Source organism: Silurus aristotelis (assembly GCF_946808225.1).
Source record: "Silurus aristotelis genome assembly, chromosome: 20".
Classification (NCBI taxonomy): Eukaryota; Metazoa; Chordata; class Actinopteri; order Siluriformes; family Siluridae; genus Silurus; species Silurus aristotelis.
Genome location: NC_139593.1, coordinates 20,666,289 through 20,692,035, shown reverse-complemented (window position 1 = coordinate 20,692,035; position 25,747 = coordinate 20,666,289). Strand labels below are relative to the sequence as shown.

Here is a 25,747-nt window from a genome sequence, read left to right as displayed (position 1 = left end):
AGTATATTACTTACAGGATGATGAGCTTCCAGACAACCATCCACACTCACTTCACAAAAGTTGCAATTCCCATCATGTTGTACACTGTGCAAACAGTTCCATACATTTCAAATCACATGAACTAATTAACAAGATTTAGTGCATATTTTGGATAACATCCTAAATTAGTGGCCTACACCGCATGGTGTGACTTAAGATGGAAATAAACATTGCACAAAATGAAATGAAACAACTATTTTAAATGAAACTATAAAATGCACATCTCCCTTTAGTATTTTAAAGAATGTTGTCAAGAAGCATCACATTTACCTTAGGATTGCATTTTAAACATTGCAACTTTCCCGAGAGTGCATCTCTCTCGCTCTGCTTGCTGAGCACGTGTCAAAAACGTTTATTTACAAGAGCGCATGTGCACTTCCTCATCTGCACCACACAGACATACACACACCCGAACACTGCCCCTATCGCCAGCTTTAGGAATTGCAGGTGTATACATGCAAAACAACTTAAATGCCATTTTCCACCCGGTTACACAAGTATTGGAATTATTAAGTGTGTTTTTTGCATTGGTCTTTGTGTAACTCAGGAAGGGACATTGATAACAAAGGACATAAGGGTTGTGGATTTCCCCTTTGAACTCTGCTATGCACACCAAAGGTTGTTCAGTGTTCTGATATTGCACTCATAGATATTAATAAACATATGAGAGGCCAAGAGTTGCTTTGTGACCTTACAAAGCAAGTCTTGCTTTAGGAGTGATCTTTGTTGGTCAACTACTCCTGGGGAAGGTAGCAATGGTTTAAAATGTCCTCCATTTGCACACAATCTGTCTGAATTTTAAACTTGTTAGAGATGATTTTGTAAGCCTGATAAGCAACAACTCTCAGAAAGCTCATTCGTTCAGGTCATAAGACACTCGTTGGGTGACAAAATGTATTGTGAAATCAAGTCTTTGTCAGATCTCTTTTCTTTTATTAAAAAAGGGGGTACACACCTGATTGCACCTGATTGTCATCTCATTGATTGGAAACAGATGGACTCCAATTTGACTTTCACATTAACTGATAATCTCAGAGTTTCACATGCTTGTGCCGCTCAATTGTTGTTGTTGTTTTTTTATAAATAAATGAGAAAGTATAAATTCTTTGTCTCGTTTTTTTTATTTGGTTCACTTTGTCTACTTGTTACTTGACTGAAAGTCTGATTATGTTCGGGATCTTGTAGAAATATAAACAATTCTTAAGGGCTTACACACTCTCAATGCCCACTGTAAGAGTTCACTTTTCTGAAAGTAAGGAGATAAGACCAACCGCTAAAAAACAGCCACACAGTTCACACAAAGTTGGAGTGTACATTCCCCCAGTGCTATTGAACATTCTGCAGAATGCTCACCCTAATGGACTGCATTATAGCCGAACATTACTTGATCAAAATGTTTCTCTGGGTGCAAATGATCAATAAAAAACCTCTTTGTAAAAACCTCTTTGTAAAAAAAAAAAAAAAAAAAAAAACATCCCTCCCCTGCAATTCATTCTATCTGGGTCTAATGTCTACACTAGACCCTGGGTGTAGATGTATTAATTGTCTATTTTGAAAAGTTGGATTTCCTAGGTCATGTCGCTGGAACATATTATGGTGGGCAGCACAGAAGGCCCCTGGTTGTAGAAGGTGGCCATTTCATTGGCACAAATGATAAATTAGAGGTATCTAGTGGGGGTCGAGGAACCACGTGTGAAATCTGGCCAATAGGCAGGTCGTGACGTCTTCGGTGGGCTGTGTGGTGGTAGGGAGTGTGGCATGGGGACGCAGCATCTCGTTTTCTCAGGGAAGTAGGGTTATATACGCTGTGTCGCAATGCTTTGGGAAGGAGGTGTCCAATCACGCTACACTAACCAGACCCCCTGCATAGGGTGTGAGCGCCTCAACACCTGCACATAGGACAGAGGATCCTGGAGTGGCTCGGTGGTCAAGAGAGACCACCAGCGGACCAGGCCGTTGAGGCCGCCACACTCTGGGTGGAATGAGCCTTGACCCCAAGCGGAGCTGGGAGACCAGAGGACTCATGTGATAAAATGGCATCCACTACCCACCTGCTGAGAGTCTGCTTGTTGGCAGGGAATCCTTCCCTATTAGGGTCATAGCAGACAAACAGCTGCTCCGACTTCTCCCACAAACTCATCCTATGGAGATAAGTCTTCTGCTTCTCCTGGTCGGGGGCTAGGAACAAAGGAGGGCAGAATGCCTGCAGCGTGACAGGTCGTGCGGGAGCCGTAGACACCTTAGGTACGTACCCAGGTTTCTTATAAAGAAACGTGCTGGTCATGCCAGGGGCAAATTCCATGCGAGACAGGGCCATGGACTGAGACTTTAGATCCCCGATCTTCTTCAGGGAGGAAATCGCCATTAGGAAAACGGTTTTCCCCGACAGGCACCTAAGGGCCACTTCGGCCAGGGGCTCGAAAGGGGGACTCGGATAAAGCCGCCAATACAAAATGGTCAAACTGTTCCTGTAAGAACTCTAGAACGGTCATGAGTGGCTGCTCCGCCCAAGGTCAGTGGAACAAGCTCCATCTTATATGGCACATGAACTGCCTGGAGAAGCTGGCCATGTTTCTGGCTCTAAAACACTTCCTCCCAGACCTGAGAGATCACCATGTGCTGATCCGTATGAACAGCACATCTGTGGTCTCTTACATCGACCACCAGGGGGTCTCCAATCTTGCCCCTTATACAGGCTTTCACGGCAGTCTCTCCTGTGGTCCAATCTGAAAACAGAATTCCTTTCGAGGCAAGGGCAAAAGCCCGGGGCCCGGGGTTTTATAGAGAGTTCGCCGGGAGGGAGTCAATCTCCTCCTGGTGGCACCTCGATGGCCCGGCAGACCATGGTTCACGGACCTGGTGTCCCTCTTTGAGGAACCTCCTAGGGAATTTTTTCCAGGAGGGATCTTCTCTCCCAGGCGGGGGGTACTCTTGTTCACCCCCACCCAGATTTATGGAGGCTGTGGCTGTGAGGCCTTTTGTGCCTTTTTGTGCACCAAGGTGTCCTTGGTCATCCCAGGTTACAGGCATTCTATCCTCCTCCTTCTCATGCCCCAGACCAGGAGAAATTGAAACGGCTTTGCCCAGTACGCACTGGACACCCAAGTCCATAGGACGGGTCCCTGGAAAAAGTCTGACCAACTGCTCATCGGCTACAGCCCTCCGAGGAGAGGCCTCCCTGCCAATAAGCATACCCTTAGCAAATGGATCATTGATGCTATTGCATTATTATATATGTTCTCTGGTTTTCTTGCTCCATTCGGGGTCAGAGCTCACTCCACCCGGAGTGTGGCTGCCTCAAAGGATTGGTCCTCTGGAGTACCCCTTTCAAGACATTTTCCATGCTGCGGGCTGGTCCGGTGGAAGACTTGCATTTTTAACCCCCTCAGGTACTTGGTCATGCCAGTTTGCCTCACCAATGTGCCGGCGGTGTTCCAGGCACTTGTAAATGCCTCACCAATGTGCCGGCGGTGTTCCAGGCACTTGTAAATGACATTCTGAGAGACGTGCTGAACTCCTTTCTCTTTGTTCACCTTGACGATGTCATGAATTTTATCAAGCTCCCTGAAGGAACATATTCACCAAGTGCAGTCCGTTCTCTGAATTCTGTTGCAGACTCATATGTATGTAAAGCTGGTGAGTTCCATGTCACCTCCTTCCTAGGGTTCATTCTCTCGGCTTATAACATACAGATGGAATTTGTCCCGATCCAGGCAGTCAAGGATTGGCCTTAATTAAATAATGGGAGGCAACCTGTCCCAGAGGGGCATCCAAGACAATTAACTTTACCCATGCGCCTTCTTCTCTTGTCAACTCATCCCTGCTGAGCAGAACTATGTCATCTGGTAATGAACACTTCTTGCAGTCAAGCTCACCCTGGAAGAATGCCATCACTTGCTGGAGAGTGCAGAAGTGCCCTCTATGGTCTGGCTGGACCACTAAAATCTGGAGTATCTGCAGACAGCCAAGCAGGTCAACCCACACCAGGACCATTAAGGACTATTTTTATTCAGCTGATTAATTTTCGCCTAGGGTCTAAAAATGGGAAGCTAATGCCCTTTTCTGGCTGCACTTAACTGAGGTTTAGGAGGCTCCCTCCAAGCACATTCACCCTCTATCTGTTACTGTTTGAGCTCTCCATTTGGATGTTGAAAGAAAGGCTCAACTGGCCTCATTAGGCAGCCTGTTCCCGATGGCTGCCTAGAAACCAAGCTTTACATTCCCTGGTCCTTCAGTGGTGCCACAGCACAACCATAATTCCTGACCACATCTCCATACTGTGTGCCCCTGCCACTCTTCCTGATCAGTGGCCCTCTTGGCTGAAGCATTTTTGGGACAACCACGGTTTTGTGCTCCTTTCCTTTTTACTTGGTACACTGTTTTACTCAATCCCTGTCAGATGGTTTTCTTGGTTCTTTATGTTCCTAAGACTAACAACACATTTTCTGAACTGCCTCCTGAAAGCTGATACAACAAGGTGATAAAGATGGCTGTGCATATCTGGACAGCAACCAAAGATATACAGAGCACACAGTGGTTGCTCAATGCTCAAAACAAACCTATCAATGGGTTTAAAATGGTCCTACCTGTATAACATCCTTAAGCATCCTCAGAAATACCATAGCAAAACGTTTAATCAAAGATGGCGGCGCAGCAGTAGCTTGCAGCAGCCTCTCCGGATCCAAAAATGGTGCTTTTACCATATTTAGCCTGACTTATTACAATACATGGACACCAGAATCAGCTGTGTTCATGTGTAGGACCACCAGGCGCTGTTACGGTACAGGGATCATGCAACTAATAATCTGCATGAGGAAGTAATAAATAACCTTTGTTTACTTGCTGCGACCTCGGCCACAAAGACCAGGCCCCCAGCCCTCGGTGTCACCTGATGTCGGAGGCCGGGAGAGGGGACATTGGAAGCGCTGCTTGAGGAATGCTAACCCTAGCCGGCCGGCTCTCCCGTCCATTCTTTTTTCTAATGTCTGCTTCCTGGACAATAAACTGGATTACACCCAACTCCAGCGGACCACTTGGCGAGATTTCAGAGACTGCTGCATCTTTGTTTTTACGTAGACGTGGCTCAGTGACAAAGTTCCGGAAGCCACCATCCAGCTAGACGGGCTAACCGTGTTTCGTGCTGACAGAAACGCAGCTCTGTGCGGTAAGATTTGCGGTAGTGGGGTGTGTGTTTATATCAACAAGGAATGGTGCAAGAACTCTGTGCTTGTCTCACGCTATTGCTCATCGCTAGTGGAGTTTGTGACAGTTAGATGCAGACCATTTTATTTACCACGGGAATTCACCACTGTTTTCATTGTCGGGGTGTACATTTCTCCCAGCGCTACTGCTAAGGAGGCACTGTGTGAACTCTACGGCGCTATTAGCAACCTGCAGAATTCTCACCCCGACGGATTGTTTATTATTGCCTGAGATTTCAGCCATGCGAATCTCTGGACTGTGCTCCCTAAAGACCATCAGCATGTGGACTTTGCAACGAGAGGAGCGAACACGCTGGAGCTGGACAAGACAGCCTTAAGAACAACCAGGGCCAAAATGTCCCATACCATCAGAGAGGCGAAGCACACACACGCAAAGGAAATCCACGACCACTTCCAGGACAGCGAAGACACCCGGTGCATGCGGCAGGGACTTCGAGTGCTTCAAGAGGTTTGTAATGAGGCACATTAAGACCCAGCTTCCACCCTCCTTGGACCCCATGCAGTATGCGTATTGTTCAAACCGCTCCATGGACGATGCCATCTCCACAACCCTCTATTTGGCCTTTACCCACCTGGACAACAAAGACTTATATGTACGAATGCTGCTCATTGACTTCAGCTCAGCATTCAACACAATCATCCCTCTGCACCTGATTGAGAAGTTGAGCCTAATGGGCCTGAACAGCTCTGCAACTGGATCCTGGACTTCTTGACTGAGAGACCTCAGTCAGTCCGGATCGGGAACAGCATTTTCAGCACCACCACACTAAACACTGGGGCCCCTCAGGGCTGTGTGCTCAGCCCAATGCAGACTTGTGACTGTATAGCAATGCACAGCTCAAACCACATCCTCAAGTTTGCCGATGACACAACCGTGGTGGCTTATCAGCAAGAACGACGAGTCAGCATACAGAGAGGAGGTGCAACAGTTAACAGCCTGGTATGGAGAAAACAACCTGCCTCTGAACATTAACAAAACCAAAGAGATGGTTGTAGACTTTAGGAGAGCACAGAGTGGCCATTCTCCACTGATTATCGATGGATCCTCAAATCAAGGATCAAGAGCACCAAATTCCTTGGTGTTCATCTGGCGGACAACCTCACCTGGTCACTCAACACCAGCTCCATCACCATGAAAGCCCAGCAGCATCTCTACTTTCTGAGAAGGGTAAGGAAAGCTCATCTCCCTCCCCCCATCCTGACCATGTTCTACAGAGGGACTATTGAGAATATCCTGAGCGGCTGCATTACTGCCTGGTTTGGGAACTGCACCGTCTCAGATCGCAAGACCCTACAGAGGATAGTGAGGAGCGCTGAGAAGATCATCTGAGTCTCTCTCCCCTCTATCATGAACATTTACACCACACGCTGCATCCGCAAAGCCAACAGCGTTGTGGACGACCACACACACCCCTCACACACACTCTTCACTTTCCTGCAAGGCCTGCTTCTGGAGTGATCTTTGTTGGTCAACTACTCATTGGAAGGGTAGCAATGGTCTTAAATTTTCTCATTTGCAGACAATCTGTCTGAATTTGAACCTGTGGAATCCAAACTCTTTAGATATGATTTTGTAACCTTTTAAAGCCTGATAAGCAACAACTCTCAGAAAGTTTAGAAAGCTTCTTAGTTCAGGTGAATGCATGATACACTCGTTTGGTGACAAAATGTACTGTGAAATTTAGTCTTTGTCAGATCTCAGTTCTTTAAATTAAAGAGGGAACTCACCTGAATGCACCTGAGTATCATCTCATTGATTGGCAACAGATGGACTCCAATTTGACCTTCGATTATTTGTCTCTTTTTTTATTATTGGATTCACTTTGTCTACTTGTTACTTGAAAGTCTGATTTTGTTTTGGGTCTTTGTAGAAATATAGAAAATTCTAAAGGATTCACACACTTTCAATGCCCACTGTAAGTGTTCACTTTACTGGAAGTAAAGAGATTAGACCAACCCCTAAAAAAACAGCCTTTCAACAACATTCTCCGTTCATCCACCAGACCCAAAACATCAGACTGTTAAACAGAGAAGCATGATTCATTACTCCACAGGAACATGCTTCCACTGCTCCAGAGTCCATAGAATATCTAGCAGTGATTACATTTAATTTATTTATATTATAAATATAAAATAAGTTATATTTATTTTAGGTTTGTAAGCTGGCATACCAGTGTAGAATTATTCATAAACACTTTTGTACGTCGCTCTGGAGAAGGGCGTCTGCTAAATACCACAAATGTAAATGTAATGTAAATTTCATGAATGGACTCATTGTGGAGGAAGCATCCTAACACAGTAACTGACAAACAAACAGTAATTTCTTCTGTTAAAAAACTTTTAGATTTATTTTCTGCTTATTTTACACTTCGTTTTTGTATTTTAAAAGTTCTAACATGATTTACACTGGATTTGTTTATCTTGGCATCCAATTTATAGTCCAGTACACCTACTTGGAAATGCGGCTCAATGGTTAAAGCTCTTGGTGACTAATGAGAAGGTTGGTAGAATAAGTCCCAGCACTTCTGCTTCTGGAGCTTGGAGCATGGTCGATCCTGTACTCTGACCACAGCTTCCTAAAAAGTTGGGATATGTGAGGGAAGAATTTCGGTATTCTGTAACATATATGCAACAAGCAAAAACCTCTTTCTTTCTTTGATGATCAAAAGGTGTTTGTAACTTGACCAGTAAAGACTACAGAAGGGTGACATTTTGGGCAAAAGTGTATCCCTTTTAAGCATTATACTGAATAATTTTCTCTATGATGTCTTCATCAGAGAGTACTTACTTAGCCTCTGAACATTATCCCCCTCTTTTTCTATTGCAATATCAGCACAACATCCTGTCAATTACAATCATCTTGCAATTCATGCCAATGTTATGATGCAATGATTTCATGGATGCCATAGAGTGTAAACCTCCTGTTAGCTGAACATATTGCAGCAGTATAAATTGTGTGGCCACTCCTGTGGGAGACCCTTCTGGATATTATAATGTGCAGGAAATATTTTGTGCCTGTAGACAATGTCTATAATGAATTTCATGACAGGTATTTCCGCAATCCATATAACAGAGAATTAAGACTATTACAATCTGGTACTTTTAAAAATGAACGTGGTGAACAGTTGTTATTCGTATTATTACCTGTAGATGGCAGCAGTGTAGGTATAGAAGTAACAGGTATCTGGGTTGCATACAGAAGCCACAAGCCAAAAAATACATACATGAATAAACGCGCGCACACACACACACACACACACACACACACACACACACACACACACACAGCACAGCACAGCATCTTATTATTCATGACAATCTTCTTATACAAAAATGTGTTTACAGAGACCGTACATGTAAGGACGTTTTGGAGACAAGGTGAGGGAGATGAGCTTGAGATGGTTTGGACATGTGCAGAGGTGGGACATGGGGTATATCAGTAGGAGAAAGCTGAGGATGGAGCAACCAGGAAGGAGGAAAAAAAGAAAGATTAAGGAGCAGGTTTATGGATGTGGTGAGAGAATACATGCAGGTGGTTGGTTTGAAAGAGGCAGATGTAGAGGACAGGGGGGTATGAAGACGGATAATCCACTGTGGCGCCCCCTAACGGGAGCAGCCGAAAGTAGAGAAAGTAGAAGCGCAGTTGGAGTAAATATGATCATATTTGATAGTGTGAAATTTAAAGGATTCCCACACTTTGTGTAATTAAACGGATCGAAAAATAAAAAAGGAAAAACTCAATTTTTATTTGTGTGCGCGCGCGCGTTTAGAAACAAAAAAATTCCGCTTTGGTTATTAAATTAGCGAACTGACAGTTTGAAACGGGAAATGTAACTCGAGATCATTTCCATCCCTCACAGAAAAAAAATAAAAAAAATCCGACTCATTTCGGTTCGCTCACGCGATACAGTTTGCTGAATCAACTCTCATCCTTCCCGTTTGTTTAAAAGAACCGATTCCTTGAAGCCCCGCGCTCTAAGGTCACTTCAGACACCAGAAGGACTCATTAATGTCATTGTTATTCCAGAACGCGAAATAGATTTCTTCTTCATCAGGCTTTTAAATCTAGGATTTTTTTTTTCATTTAATGCACTTAATATGTATTTTATTTCGATTTAAAATTAGGGTTGTGTATAACTGATTATTTCCACCAAACCCAGGATACGAGAGCACACCTGACACACCTGGAGGATTTTTTTATTTCCACTTAAACACTTCCACCAACAACAAAGAAAGGTAAATCTAATGTTCGCATACATTTTATTTATTTATTATTATATATATATATATATATATATATATATATATATATATATATATTAAAAAATAATATTCGAATATAAATTCGTCGGGTTTTTTTATTTATTATTTCGTTCATTTTTTTTATGTCATAATATTTGTTGGTTGACATAAAAAAAGAATTAATTATTATAATAATTATGCACCCAACATTTATAATAAGAAAGGTATTATAAATTAGACAAACATGGCTGAATACCAAAATAGTGCATTCTTCTTCATAGACACCCCTTTCAACCTATTTGGGTTTTTTTTTTTTTTTATATCATCGTCAACACTACTTACATTACTTTATGTCTATAGGATATTGCGTTAAATCCAATTTAAGTCAAAACTAAATTCTAAATGATTGAGGCCAAGGCTTGGGCCGGGGGAAGATGTTTTCTTTCGTTCCTGATTAAAATAAATTTCAGTACAATTTTATTCGTACAGCACTTTGAAAGATGGACATTAAATATATACATTTTAGATTTACCAAAACAACCCCTACATGTTTATCCCTAATAATGGAGCCAGTGGTAAAGGTGGTAAATAAAAAAATCTCTGAGATGGTATGAGGAAGAACCATACCAATGGAAACTATAAAAAAAAATGCATACAGAATGTCCACCTATGGTGCTTTTATTGGAAATGAAACAATGCAAAGAGTTTAGATACATTTAGACTCACAGAGTTACTTATGACTGTAGTAAAAAGCTGATTAAGAATATATTTATTGCATTTTTTGTTTTCTACATTAATTACTATGTTGCAATAATGCTGTAAGGAAGAGATGTCAAGTTCATATGAATGTACTTGAAATGACCCTTTGTTAAGGTCAATGTTGACAATAATAATAATAGGGATTTTGTAATTTATTATTTTAGTAATAGTGGGTACTCTAACGATTATTCCAACGATCAAGTAATTAGATAAGAAGTACTTTTTTGTATTAAAAGTTTAAAACTAAATATACAAGAGAAACTAAGACAGGTCTCTTAAAATAAAAAAAAATAAAAACAAGTAATTTGTTGTTAAAAAAATTTGCATTTTATTGCTGAATATCTTTGAAAACGAATTCCATTTAATGCATTTAATTGCCATATGACATCAAAATGCAAATTTAAAAATATATATAAATAAAAAATGGGGGGGAAAAAGTAAACGCACTGTGCTGTGTTTTCTTTGGCCTGAATCCCGTTTTTTTTTTCCACCTCACAATTCCGAATTTTTGTCTCGCAATTCAGACTTAATTCCTCGCAATTCACACTTTTTTTTTTTTTTAAAGTAATACCAGTTGACGATCTGGTGCTGTATTTCTTTTTTACACAAACATAAAAGCCTAGTAATATAATTTGGAAGCATACCAAGCAGTGCCTTTACAGTATATACTAATATATGTGATTTCCTTCTTTGGTATAAGAAAACAATGATGAGTACATGAACAAGCATTTGTTATAAAACGCAATGCAGCATGATAAACACAATCTAATCTTTTTAATAAATATATAGAGGCATGCATATAAATAAAATCACCATAATCTAAAATGGGTAAAAAAGTACTAAATAAAATAATTTTATTTCTAGCTCCGACAGAAAACATTTTTTTGCCGAAAGAGAAAACCCAGTCTTGGTTTTAATCTTTTTACCAATTAATCAATATGAACATCAAATGCCAACTTCTCGTCTATCCATATTCCTAGATATTTGTAAGTTGTTACTCTATCTATATGCACGCCATCAATAGAAAGGATAGACGGAGCAGTGATCATAAAATCAAAAAATTATATACTAAGTTTTTTTTCGCATTTAAAACTAATTTCAATTGGAGTTAATTATGCTGAAAAGTATTAAAAGAATTCTGGAGAATTTTAATAGCTTGTGACAAAGAGGATGCAGTCGAATAAATAATTGTATCGTCAGCATAAAAATATAGCTTTGCGGATTTTATTCCCTGCCCTAATTCATTTCTAAAAATAGAAAAAAGAAGTGGTGCCAATAAAGAACCTTGAGGAACACCCTTCTTGACTGTTAACACGGATTAAATATAATTATCTGCAGCAACACATTTCGTTCGATCGAATAAATAATTTTTAAACCAATTCAAAGCTGAATTACAAAAGCCTATATATTTAAGTCTCTGTAACAGTAAGTCAGGATCCACTAAGTCAAATGCAGGCATTAAAACCTGTAATTTGCACTCCTGTCAAAGCAGCACCTAGGAAATGAATTGACCAAACAAGATCCATCTTCTTTACACACCTGCTATCCATGTGATCAGCATGTTCTCATGTCAGTTATTTCATTCTATCAGGTACTTTAGGTAGTATTAATAAAACAGAGTAGTATCATAGCTACCTGATGACCTGACAGGTATGAAGCTTTTTCACCTGTTTGAACCTGATTTAATTTGCTCTCCTGCTTCATCCATATGCAAATCATTTTACAAAACAAACAAATCCATCATTTTCTGCCCATAGAAGTGTATTAATGTGTACTGTGTTCTGTGGAGGTGTATTGATGTGTGCTAACATCTGTAAAGGTGTACTAACGTGTGCTGATATCTGTGTGTGTGTGTGTGGGGAGGGGTATATCTGATATCTGTGGGGGTATTAAGGTGTGTTGATATCTGTAGGGGGGTGGGTATTATGGTGTGTTGATACCCCGGGGGGACGGGGGGTTGGGTTTTAAGGTGTGTTGACATCTGGGGGGGGGGGGGGGGGGGGGGGTGTTGGGTATCAAGGAGAGTTGATATCTGTGTGGGGGGGGTTGGGTATTAAGGTGTGCTGATATCTGTGGGGGTATTAAGGTGTGCTGATATCTGTGGGGGGGTGGGTATTAAGGTGTGTTGATATCTCGGGGGGGGGGTGTTGGGTATTAAGGTGTGTTGATATCTGTGGGGGTATTAAGGTGTGCTGATATCTGTGGGGGTATTAAGGTGTGTTGATATCTGTGGGGGTATTAAGGTGTGTTGATATCTGTGGGGGGGTGTATTAAGATGTGTTGATATCTGTGGGGGTATTAAAGTGTGTTGATATCTGTGGGGTGTATTAAGGTGTGTTGATATCTGTGGGGGTATTAAGGTGTGTTGATATCTGTGGGGGGTATTCAAGTGTGTTGATATCTGTTGGGGGTATTAAGGTGTGTTGATCTCTGTGGGGGTATTAAGTTGTGTGGATCTCTGTGGGGGTGTACTAAGGTGTGCATTAAAGTGTGTTGATATCTGTGAGGGGTATTAAGGTGTGTTGATATCTGTTGGGGGTATTAAGGTGTGTTGATATCTGTGGGGGTAATGAAGGTGTGTTGATATCTGGGGGGTGTATTAAGGTGTGTTGATATCTGTTGGGGGTATTAAGGTGTGTTGATATCTGTTGGGGGTAATGAAGGTGTGTTGATATCTGTGGGGGTATTAAGGTGTGTTGATCTCTGTGGGGGTATTAAGTTGTGTGGATCTCTGTGGTGGTGTACTAAGGTGTGCATTAAAGTGTGTTGATATCTGTGGGGGGTATTAAGGTGTGTTGATCTCTGTGGGGGTATTAAGTTGTGTGGATCTCTGTGGTGGTGTACTAAGGTGTGCATTAAAGTGTGTTGATTTCTGTGGGGGGTATTAAGGTGTGTTGATATCTGTGGGGGGTATTAAAGTGTGTTGATATCTGTGGGGGGTATTAAGGTGTGTTGATATCTGTGGGGGTATTAAGGTGTGTTGATATCTGTGGGGGGTATTAAAGTGTGTTGATATCTGTGGGGGGTATTAAGGTGTGTTGATCTCTGTGGGGGTATTAAGTTGTGTGGATCTCTGTGGTGGTGTACTAAGGTGTGCATTAAAGTGTGTTGATATCTGTGGGGGGTATTAAGGTGTGTTGATATATGTTGGGGGTATTAAGGTGTGTTGATATCTGTGGGGGTAATGAAGGTTTGTTGATATCTGTTGGGGGTATTAAGGTGTGTTGATATCTGTTGGGTGTATTAAGGTGTGTTGATCTCTGTGTGGGTGTACTAAGGTGTGCATCAAAGTGTGTTGATATCTGTGCGGGGTATTAAGGTGTGTTGATATATGTTGGGGGTATTAAGGTGTGTTGATATCTGTGGGGGTAATGAAGGTGTGTTGATATCTGTTGGGGGTATTAAGGTGTGTTGATCTCTGTGTGGGTGTACTAAGGTGTGCATCAAAGTGTGTTGATATCTGTGCGGGGTATTAAAGTGTGTTGCTTGCTATTGTTAGGATTATATATTATTGATCGACCTGCAGATGGAGGGTGAGAAGAAGCCGATGCGGGTGCTGGTGACAGGTGGCAGAGGCCTGGTGGGTAAAGCCATAGAGCATGTGGTGAAGCAGGAAGGAAGATCGAGAGAAGGGGAAGAGTGGACCTTCATCGGCTCAAAAGATGCAGACTTGACGTGAGTCCGAGACCTTAACATGCCAATACTGTATTGTCAGAGTGTCTGTTTTGGAACCTTGAGAATTGGAGATTCAACAGCACTGTGCTTAAGTTCATTCGACTTGCTGCACTCTGCCAACTGAATGTGTACCTTTGTTGCATGCCAAGAAGGATTATATTTCTGCCAAAATGTCACTACCTTCCATTTCCTCATACTTGGATGATCAGCAACAACGTTAAAAACTTGTAGTTTTTCTTCAGAAATTGGGCTGAGACGAGGGCCATCTTTGAGAAATATCAACCCACACACGTTATTCACCTCGCAGCAATGGTGGGAGGACTCTTCATGCACTTGAGAAGGAACCTAGAATTCTGGGTAATAAATATTTACCTTACACACACAAATAAAACCTTTATTAATTAGCTGGACCAATGAATTTATAAAAATATTAATATTTTTTAGAGGAAGAACCAGGCCATCAACGATAACGTGCTGCAAATGGCTCACGAGTTTGATGTGGTGAAGGTCGTCTCGTGTTTGTCCACCTGCATTTTTCCAGATAAAACCACCTACCCCATTGATGAGACTATGGTACACACACACACACACACACACACACACACACACACACACACACACACACACACACAGACACACACACAGACACACACAAAAAACACACATTCCCTTCGATTTGAAATAATTAATTGTTTCATATCTATATTACTATTATACCTGTATAATATCCCATCCCATATTTACCAGCTTTAAAAAATGGCTATGCACAAGTGGGTGTCACTTCCTTCTTTTTGAACATATAGTGCTTTCAACAACAGCAGCTGATGTAGATGTAGATCCTGTTGAAAAAAGCTAATTGTCTTTTGGGTAGTGAAATCATAAATTACTCTCTCAATAAACAGGCGTAGAAGATTAAATACACACACTGCCGAGTCGTTACGACTACAGAAGCGGGTGCAAACTCTGAAACCCGACATTGAATGAAAAGTGTAAACTATCGCACAATAATCTTGTTCATAGATCCACAATGGTCCTCCTCATGAGTCGAACTCGGGGTACGCCTACGCCAAGAGGATGGTCGACGTATACAACAGGTTTGTCACATCTCACAACCTTGAAAATAGAAACACTGCAGAGATTTTTGATCAATCAACATTTATGGAAAGAGTCTCCAGTTTCAGCAGTTTGTAGCAGTCAGAAGAAAAGCTTTAAACCACTGTTTTAATGTGCTTTTGCCATTTTTCCCAATACTACTTCTTATTTTATAACAAGAAAAATGTGCGATTGAGTTAATATTGTGTATGTGTGTGTGTGTAGGGCATGTTTTCAGCAGTACGGACGGCGATACACATCTGTCATTCCGACAAACATTTTCGGCCCTCATGACAACTTCAGCATCGAGGACGGTCACGTCTTACCTGCACTCATCCACAAAACCTACAAGGCAAAGAGTAAGAAGCACTGATTCACACACAAAACACACATAGTGTATTTACTTTGCCTCCCTTCATTTTCTTTTCTTATGAAACTGACAGTCTTAGATATTTACTGTTCCAGGGAGGAGTCAGTTTACCAGTACCAGTTCACTTATCTATAGATGGCAGTCAGTTAGAATCGTGTTCTGTTAACAGAAAAAGGCAGAACATTTGTCACTATGGGAACTGTGAGGTAAGGATACAGCGTCTGTGTACAGCTTCAGTGGCTGCGATGTCGAAATCTCTGTAGAATACATGGTCTCTCAGGTTGTTCTTTACAGCAATATGCGAAGATGTTTGTTTTCTCACATGAGGGATGATTTTGGGTTAACATTGAGAAAGAAATGCTTCACAAAGGGTTGCAGTTGCGACATTAGCATGTAAATTTGGAAGGAAAAAGTTATTTGAGGAAGTTTGAAATGGTTTAAAAGCTAAAGACAAATAAAAAGCAATGGAAGCAGAAGTATATGTAGAGTTTCTGGTTAAGACCAGGAATTTTACCGGGTGTGGGAGATTGTGAAAGCCGAGACGTATGTTATCTGGTTATCATGTTATCTGATCCTTTCTGCAGGCACAAAAGCAGAAGCAGTCATGACCCACACAATGAGATAAGCCGGGTGATGTCATATCTGTGTGTAGAGGGTTATGTGTAATTAAGGGGCCCCTTCATAAGTACACAGTGTTTAACTTCTTTAGAACTAAACAAGTAGAGCGTCAATTGTTGATTTATAAACGCCTGGTGAAGCCTAGTAAAGGTGTATGAATGTGTGTGTTTTAGGGGATGGAACAGCTCTGGAGGTCTGGGGTTCAGGTCGAGGACTACGGCAGTTCATCTTCTCTGTAGATTTGGCTCGTCTTTGCGTGTGGGTGCTGAGAGAATATGATGAAATCGAGCCCATCATTCTCTCAGGTAAACGCTAATGATGCACACCTTTCACAAGACATTACTAAGTAAAGACACACAAATCATTAGAAGATACCCTTTGTTTAAAATGTGTATTTTTTTGCTGTCACAAAAATTTTAATTTTTATTTACGTCATAATGACAAATATCTATGTTGTGTTTTGTGGCTAGATGTTTTTGCTTCTTGACTCCGACAGAATTCTTCTTAAATAACAGTATTTCATTGCAAAACTCTTGCAAACTGTTGTGTTTTATGCAATTCCTTGCGCTACCGCTAGAGACGCTGGACAGAAAAAAAAAAGAGAAGAAGAACGGTGAGCTAGGCGGGAATCGGTGAAGTTGCAGTTTTAAAATAAAATGCAAAGTTTGGAATACTTGGCGTCTTGCTTTTGCCTACAGATCTAACAAATTGGCGACGAGGATACTAATCTTGAGTAATGACTTTCTTTACTGACTGATCATGTCTGTGAACGTCTCAGCACCGACAACGTTCCTGCCCGGGTGAACCTGCCATGCCATTCGACATGTGGCTACGTGTCTTTGATAACTATTTGCTGGTAATTAATGCATCGGGCTCTGCATGGCCTGACGCTCGGAGGAGGGCTACATTACTCCATTGCTTGGGCGCCGAGGGTCAACGTATCTTTTACGCTCTGCCAGACACCGGTGAGACATACGATGCTGCTGTTGCTGCTTTAAAAAAACAGTTCATACCGAAAGTTAACGTTGTTGTGGAGCGGCATACGTTCAGAAAAAGGGTGCAAGCCTCACATGAAAGCATACAACAGTACATTGCTGCTTTGCATGCACTTGCTGCAAAATGTGACTTTGGTGATAAAGTCGACGACATGATTCGCGACCAGTTGCTGGAACATTTACAAAGCAATGATATCAGACAGAGATTGTTATTCGAGCCGGACCTGACATTACAGAAAGCAACTATCCTTGCGACACAACTGGAAGCCGCGGCTGAGCACGCAAAGAAAATGACAGCCGACAGTGATGCTCCAGTGCGAGCTATACAATCCAAGGCACATCATGTAATTGTGAAACACCGCTCGCGTCCAGCTGCCGCCTCCGCTTCGTCTTCCCGTAAGTCATGTTTCAGATGTGGTTCAGACAAACACCTAGCTAACTCAGCACAATGCCCTGCTGCAAAACTTTATTGTAAATTATGCAACAAGAAAGGACATTTTGCGCGAGTGTGCCGTTCAGCCCCAGCGCGTGACGTGCGTGAGGTCCAAGTGCATGACGTCACCGTACTGTATTTAGAGAACTCAGCCGATGCACCAAAGAAACTACATTGCAAAGTGACTATTAATACTTCTGCTTTACCTGGCACCACAGTACAATTCGTTGTGGATACAGGTTCTTCTGTGTCCATATTGCCCCTCCATGTTTATAAACGCTACTTCAGTGCCACACCATTATCTACACCTGCTATCCGACTGGTGACTTATACTCAGGAATCCATACCTGTACTTGGATGTCTGCAAGCGCAAGCATGTGTCTCCAATACATCTGCTGCAGCCACATTTTTCGTTGTGGATAAAGGAACTGCTTTGCTGGGCATGGATTTGATTTCTGCCCTAAAACTACAAATCAATGGTAATATCTGCACCTCTGTCATGACCACCAATACCACACCCCTGGAAGATTCCAAAATAGGGTGTGTAAAGAACTTTGTTCATAGAGTAAAAATTGATCCCTCAGTGAAACCTGTGCGTCAGAAATTGCGACGCTTACCTTTTGCAGTCTGAGCTTCTGTTTCAGCTGAAATAGACCGTCTACAGAAAGCTGGTGTGATCGAACGTGTGGATGCTTCTGCTTGGGTGTCTCCCATTGTTGTTACAAGAAAGAAAACCGGTGGGATACAAATGTGTGCTGATCTACGGGAAGTTAACAAAGCCGTTATTACTGACTGTTATCCTTTGCCGCACATTGATGAAATGCTCACCAGCCTTAGGGGTGCTACAGTATTTTCTACTATCGATTTAGCTAATGCATACTATCAGCTTCCACTGCATGAAGATAGAAGAGATATTACAGCTTTCATCACACACGATGGCCTGTTCAGATTTTGCAGGGTTCCTTATGGCCTGGCGTCAGCACCCTCCGCTTTCCAAAAGATGATGGCTACCATCCTGCAGGGGGTACCAGGTGTAAAAAACTACCTGGATGATCTTATTGTGTACGGAGAAACGGTGGAAGAGCATGACGTGTACCTTAGTACTGTGTTGCAGAAACTGAGAGAGTCTGGGCTGGTGTTAAATGACAAAAAGTTCAATTTTAAACAGAAATCTCTGAGGTTCCTGGGACACATAATCAATGCCGGTGGCATCTTACCCGACCAGGAGCATCTGGATGCTGTCCGTAAAGCTCCGCCTCCATCGGATGCAGCATCTCTGCAATCCTTCCTAGGATTAGTATCTTGGTACTCGAAATTCCTTCCGGGATTTGCGACAGTTGTTGCCCCAATGCGTGAGTGTGCTAAGGAAAAGGGACTGTTCACTTGGACTCCTGCTGCTTAAAACAGCTTTGAGGACATTAAACAGACGCTTGTGTCCAGTCCAGCCCTTGCCATTTATGACCCCACACTGCATTCAGTAATTTCAACGGACGCAAGTGATTACGGGTTGGGCGCAGTGTTTGCACAAATACAACCCAGCGGAACAGAAAAACCAGTGGCTTTTGCTTCACGCACACTCACAGACACTGAAAAGAAATATTCTATTGTAGAGAAGGAGGCCCTAGCATGCGTGTGGGCTACTGAAAAATGGCGAACGTACTTGTGGGGCCATCGCTTTACACTTCGCACATACCACCAGGCACTCACCACCTTACTTACTACTAAAGGAATGGGAAGAGCCGGAATGCGAATTGCTCGTTGGGCAGCACTTCTTCTTTGTTTTGATTATGACGTTGTCTATCGACCGGGTTCCCAGAACCATACTGCAGACTGCTTGTCTCGTCTTCCCATACCTGCACCTGCTGATTTCTCAGACGATGTAGAGCCTGAAATTGTTGCATCCATTTCTTCAACATTGTGCTCTCTTTCAGTGTCTGATTTTGAAACCGCCTGTACTGCTTGCCCTGAACTGGAAAAATTGCGGAAACAAATCAGGCATGGCTGGCCACCCTCTATCAAGGCAGTTAGTCAGGACTTGATTCCATATTTCAGAGCGAGAGACGAACTTTCAGTAAAAGATGCTTTTGTTTTCAGAGGAACAAGGCTGTTAGTTCCTGTGGCTTTACGACACACCGTGATTTCCTTGGCACATAAGGCTCACCAGGGAGTAGTGCGTACAAAACAGAGATTGCGGGACCTTTACTGGTGGCCACAGATGGACTCTCAGGTTCAGTCAGCAATTTCTGCATGCATTCCTTGCCAGTCCAACGACAAATCGGCTGTAACGCATCCAGCACCCCTGCAACCAGTTCAGTTTCCTGAGGGCCCATGGAAAAAACTGGGTCTGGATATAGTTGGACCGTTCGAAACAGCCACCCCTGCTTGCCGATATATTATAACACTCACTGACTATCATTCCAAGTGGCCAGAGCTTGCATTTGCTAGCAGTGCAACTACTGAAGATGTTATACAATTTCTGTGCACTGTCTTTAGTCATCATGGCGATCCAGAGTGTATCATTACGGACGATGGCTCCCAGTTCACTTCTGCTGTTTTTGCCAAGTTTTTGAAACAGCGAGACATAAAACACATCCGTACATCTGTGTACTATCCGGCTTCTAACGGCGCTGTTGAAAGATTTCACCGTGCACTGAAAGGTTGCATACAGACAGCAATTCAGCACACAGAACCATGGAACAGTGCTGTCACAGCGTGGCTTCAGGTGTACCGGGCGACACCTCATGCCACTACGGGCGTGTCACCTTACGAACTGTTATACGGGAGAAAGATGCGAACCAAGCTTAACATCCTACCTTTACAGGATGAGGGCAAATGTGATCTAGCTGCCATCCGTGAGAATGTGAAAAAGAAACAGGACAAAATGAAACAATTCACAGATCACAAACGCAGTGCACGCAATCCTCCATTTGATGTGGGTGAGAGAGTGAGGATAAGGCTTCCTCGTGCAACCCCAAAAGGTCATCCGAGATTCTCCGCTCCTGTGAGAGTAGAGAAGAGAGTGGCACCCAACACATTCTTGCTAGGCGATGGTAAACGGTGGAATGCAGCTCACCTGGCATACTCACCTCTACTGACCGATGGTGCTAGTAACATGTTTCAGCAAGCACTTAATACAACACACAATCCTGTGAAAGTTTCACGTATGAGGCATAAGCCTATTTGGCACAAGGACTATGTGATATCCTAGACAGAACTTGCATTTAAGTTTCATAAAACATAGCTTGCAAAGAATATTGTTCTGTGGAAGTTCAGTTTGCATATTGGCTACACAAGTGTTGAAGTACGGTAAAAAAAAAAAAAAAAAAAGTACTTGTTAAATATCAGTATACTGTTCCTTGACAGTTAATGTATGAATGTCAGAAATCAAGGCAACATATATAACACAAGCTCTGTAATAACTGTTACTGAATAGTTGCCTATGTTCCAATTTCTTTGGTCATGTTTCTTTTCGGTTAAGAGTAGTGTTCTTACAAAGAGGGGAAATGTTGTGTTTTATGCAATTCCTTGCGCTACCGCTAGAGACGCTGGACAGAAAAAAGAGGAGAAGAAGAACGGTGAGCTAGGCGGGAATCGGTGAAGTTGCAGTTTTAAAATAAAATGCAAAGTTTGGAATACTTGGCGGAAGATGCTAATCTGTATGGCTATGACCATAATATTATATTTCGAAAAATTTAACTCCATACACCCCTGGATTCCCTGCATTGAGATGAGTCCAACAAACTGTATAAGATACAAGAAAAACATTTGGTTTAAATGTAACAAACCACTGAATCTGATGGCAAAGTCACAGTGAAGCTCCTGTTTGCATAACTTCACAATAATAGTTGGATACACAATCCAAGTCTGGGTGCTTGACCCTTGAAAAAATGCTTGCACCTTGCGGTTATAATTTTTTATTTCAATGTGAAAAGTTCTGGTAGAAAATGTATAATTAATTATGATATGTGATTTCTTTGTTTGTGCTCTACCTCTTAAGTGTCTCTAAATAAAGAGACAAAATAAACAAATACAAAATTAAAGGGAAGAAGGGAATAGACAAAACAAAGAAACAAACAAAGTGGCTATTGGGTTGCCCTTATCAGACACATGAGCAGCAGCATGGCAGCATGCCACTCCCCTATAAACATTCCCAAAGCCTGTTTCCTCCCAAAAAGAGCCTCTTGCTTGACAAAAAGATTTGTGCTGCACCCATTTCAGTAAAAAGTAAAATTGCTTCATACTTGTCACATGTACATTTTAGTAAATTTCTTTCTTCACATATCGATTTTAGAAAACTGGGATCAGCCATGATACAGTGCCCCCTGGAGAACAAAGGTTTAAAGGCCTTGCTTAAAAGCCCAAGAGTGTCAGCTTTGTAATACTGGGGTTGAAACCCCAACCTTCTGATCACTAACCCAGAGACTTAACCACTGAGCTACCACCTTTCCTAGAGGTCACATGGTGGCAGATAAGCGGATGCCAGTGCAGATCCCTTTAATAAAAATGTAACGACAAGAAATAAAGCTAATAATATTATATAATAATATAATAATAATAATAATTATTATTATTATTATTATTTATGTATATATATATATATTATAGCATAGCCGTACCAAGCTGTACATATGTAAATATTTTACATTGCTACCAATGAACTTCTGGTTAGATGCTAACCTAATTTTGTTGCCTTGTAGCATAAGATGTGCAGTGACAAAGTTGACTCAAATCTAAAATAATACAAAGAATAATCAGTCTGAACCATGAAAATTAATTCTGAGCATGAGCAAAAAAAACCCAGCATGAAGCATGGAAAACCAAACATGAGACAAAGTGTGGTGAAATGTGGGACTTATATACACATGGCAATCAAGTGACAAGGAACAGGTTTTGAGTGCTTAGTGACGTGTGACAAGTCATGTGATGGTGTAGTTGCTGATTGAATTTGTGGTCTTTGGCCAATTGAATGAAACAGAATGTTTGAACATAAAACAGAAAATTTAATTTAATCAAATTAAAAGGTAACAGAATTTAAAAATATTCATATTTTTGCCATTTTACATGCTAAATGTAACACACACGCACACACATAAACACTGTCCTTTTTTGTTCGCAGTTGGAGAAGAAGATGAGATGTCCATTAAAGATGTAGTTGATGCGATTGTGAAAGCTTTCGACTTCACAGGACCTGTGATTGTATTCTTCATTTCACGTGTAATCTTGTATGTGTCACCTAAACTGTGTGTGTGTTCAAATTTAAATGCTTGAACGTCTGCAACCAAGGCAAAGGGAAAGATTCCTGCTTATACTTCTCACATGACTTGTGTTACTCGAGTGTTCCAGAGATACATAGCTGAGAAGAAGCAAATGAATTCTGGAACAAGATAAGGTGAATTATCATCAGGTTAGCTCATTTCATGATATGTTCAAATGTACATCCAAAACGATGTCCAAAAGTGATTTGAGTCTCTATCAATGAATAAATCAACACTGGTTCACTAGGTTGCAGACTCAGGATACCATCAGCCTGATGGTCTGTGGGGGGACTTTTTTCAAACATAGAAATAAGTTCTAGTTTGAGTGTTTTGTGAAGAGGTAGATCTTTACCTGTCGTTTGAAGACAGTTAAGGGGTTCATTCCACCACCTTAGTGCCAGAATAGAGAAGAGTCTTGATGTATACCTACCTCTTACTCTAAACGAAAGTGGGACCAGTCGAGCAATTATCAGCTTAACTAGCAGAGTTGTGTGTGTGTCAGGAGTAAGTAAACCGCAGATTTTGGCCTTTACCTATTGTGCTCAGTATGACACAAGCAAATCAGATGGTCAGATGAAGAAAACGGCGAGCAACGGCAAACTGAGACGTTACCTTCCAAATTTCACCTTCACTCCATTTCATACAGGTAAATCTCTCTATCTATCTATCTCTCTATCTATCTACATATAGCTGGTAAAATAGGTATTAAGCACATCAACATTTTCCTCAGTAAATATATTTCTTAATGTGCAATTAACATAAAATTCCAGATGTTGGTAACAACCCATACAATCCACACATGTGAATAAATCAAACCATAGATGTCCCAAAATAAAGTTGTGTAATATGTGAAATGACACAGGATGAAAAGTATTGAACACAATGTATTTAATACTTCGTACAAAAGCCTTTGTTGGTAATGACGGTTTCCAGACGCCTCCTGTATGGAGAAACTGGTTGCACGCATTGCTCAGGCGTGATTTTGGCCCATTCTTCTACACAAACACTTATCAAATCTTAAAGGTTCTGTGGCCTCTTCTATGAACTTTGATTTTTAATTCCTTCCATAGATTTTTAATGGGATTCAAGGCCGGTGATTGGCTGGAAAATTCTCTTACTTTAAAACCAGGTGAGAGTTTCTTCGGCCGTGTGTTTGGGATCATTGTCTTGCTGAAATCTTCACCCTTATTTCATCTTCATCATCCTGGTAGATGGCAGCTGGTTTTTATCAAGAATGTCTCGTTACATTTTTCTATTCATCCTCCCTTTAGTTATATGAAGTTTGGCAGTACCACATGCTGAAAAACAGCCCCAAACGATGAAGTTCCCACCTTCAAACTTCACTGTTGGTCTGGTGTTCTTGGGCTGATGTGCAGTGCCATTTGTCCTCCAAACATGGTGTGTATTGTGGCATCTAAGGACTTTAATTTTGGTCTCATCTGACCAGACTTTATCCTCCCACTATTTCACAGGCTATATTTTGCAGCAAACTTTAGACGAGCTTCAACAAGCTTGTTCTTTAGCAGTGGAGTCTTGCGTGGTGAACATGCACACAGGACATGGAGGTTCAGTGCGTTACTTATTGTTTTCTTTGAAACAATTGTACCTGCTAATTTCAGGTCTTTCCGAAGCACTCCACAGGTGGTCCTTGGCTCTTGAACAACTCTTCTGATATTATTTTCACTCCTCTGTCTGAAATCTTATGAGGAGCTCCTAGTCGTGGCCGATTTATGGTAAAATGTTCCTTCCACTTCTGGATTATGGCCCCAGCAGTGCTCACTGGAACATTCGGATGTTTAGAAATACTTCTGTAAAACAATGCAATCGGTATGTTTTGCAACAATAAAGTTGCAAAGGTCTTGAGAGCGCTCTTTCTTTTTACCCATCATGAGATGTTTCTCGTGTGACACCTCGGTAATAGAACACCTTCATACAGGTCATTAGTTGGGACTGAAGCAGAAGATATTCATTTTGACTGACACAGGCAGGATTGCTTTCTAATTACTGATTGATTTTAGCTGGTGTTGTGGCTTCCATGGCTTTTTTCACCTCCCTTTCTTTGTGTGTTCAATACCTTTTTCCGCCGTGTCATTTCACATTATTACACATATCATTTATGGTTTGATTTCTTGTATGTGTGAATTGTATGGGGTTTGACCAACATCTGGTAAAAGTTTAATGTCAGTAGCAACTTTTGGAAATATATTTACTGGGAAAAATGGTGACATTATATATATATATATATATATATATATATATATATATATATATATATATATATATATATATATATATATATATATATACACACACACACACACACACACACACACAAATAATATACACAATAAGGTAATATTTGCAAATGCTGTGGACACCTTATGCCTACACTTTAGATGTATGATTCATTTGCTGTTGCTCCACACTTTTTCAAAATCCTTGTGTTGCGTGGGGCGGGGCTGTAAGAATTTGTGTGCTCATTCAACCATAAGTTAGTCACTGATATTGTGTGGAGATCCAAGGTTCAGAGTTCCAGGTAACAAAAAAGGTTTATATTGGGCCTCAGTGAAAGACTCTGGAGCTCTTTTACTCTAATCAAGTCAAGTAGCTTTTATTGTAATTTCAACCATATATAGGTGACACAGTTCACAGCGAAATAAGAATGTTCCTCCTGGACCCTGGTGCTACATTCTTCTTCTTCTTCTTTCGGCTGCTCCCATTAGGGGTCGCCACAGCGGATCATCCGTCTCCATACCACCCTGTCCTCTATATCTGCCTCTTTTACACCAACTACCTGCATGTCTTCCCTCACCACATCCATGAACCTCCTCCTTGGCCTTCCTCTTTTCCTCCTACCTGGTGGCTCCATCTTCAGCATTTTTCTACCAATATAATTCATGTCCCTTCTCTGCACATGTCCAAACCATCTCAATCTCGCCTCTCTCACCTTGTCACCACAACATCCTACATGTGCTGTCCCTCTAATAAACTCATTTCTAATCTTGTCCATCCTCGTCACTCCCAACGAAAACCTCAACATCTTCAGC

The 25,747-nt window shown here is 41.5% G+C and overlaps 1 protein-coding gene and 1 long non-coding RNA gene across 3 annotated transcripts in view; one reads left to right on the top strand and one right to left on the bottom strand.

Moving 5' to 3' along the window:
• Positions 1–25,747, top strand: part of LOC310715545 (GDP-L-fucose synthase-like) — a 74,745-nt gene that overhangs the window by 44,175 nt on the left and 4,823 nt on the right. Inside the window, exons 1-9 of one of the 2 annotated variants that reach the window (XM_083522043.1) lie at positions 9,229–9,497; positions 13,789–13,937; positions 14,180–14,294; positions 14,382–14,510; positions 14,958–15,031; positions 15,255–15,388; positions 16,191–16,322; positions 22,562–22,641; positions 23,247–23,346. In XM_083522043.1, coding sequence (XP_083378169.1) covers positions 13,789–13,937; positions 14,180–14,294; positions 14,382–14,510; positions 14,958–15,031; positions 15,255–15,388; positions 16,191–16,322; positions 22,562–22,641; positions 23,247–23,346 — 913 coding nt within the window. In that variant the 5' untranslated portion in view covers positions 9,229–9,497. Of the gene's footprint in view, positions 1–9,228; positions 9,498–13,788; positions 13,938–14,179; positions 14,295–14,381; positions 14,511–14,957; positions 15,032–15,254; positions 15,389–16,190; positions 16,323–22,561; positions 22,642–23,246; positions 23,347–25,747 lie in introns of those variants that run through there. The other variant, XM_083522044.1, reaches the window with a different exon arrangement.
• The window catches only part of LOC310715563, a 41,142-nt gene that overhangs the window by 14,843 nt on the left and 552 nt on the right, over positions 1–25,747 (bottom strand). The window lies entirely within an intron of this gene.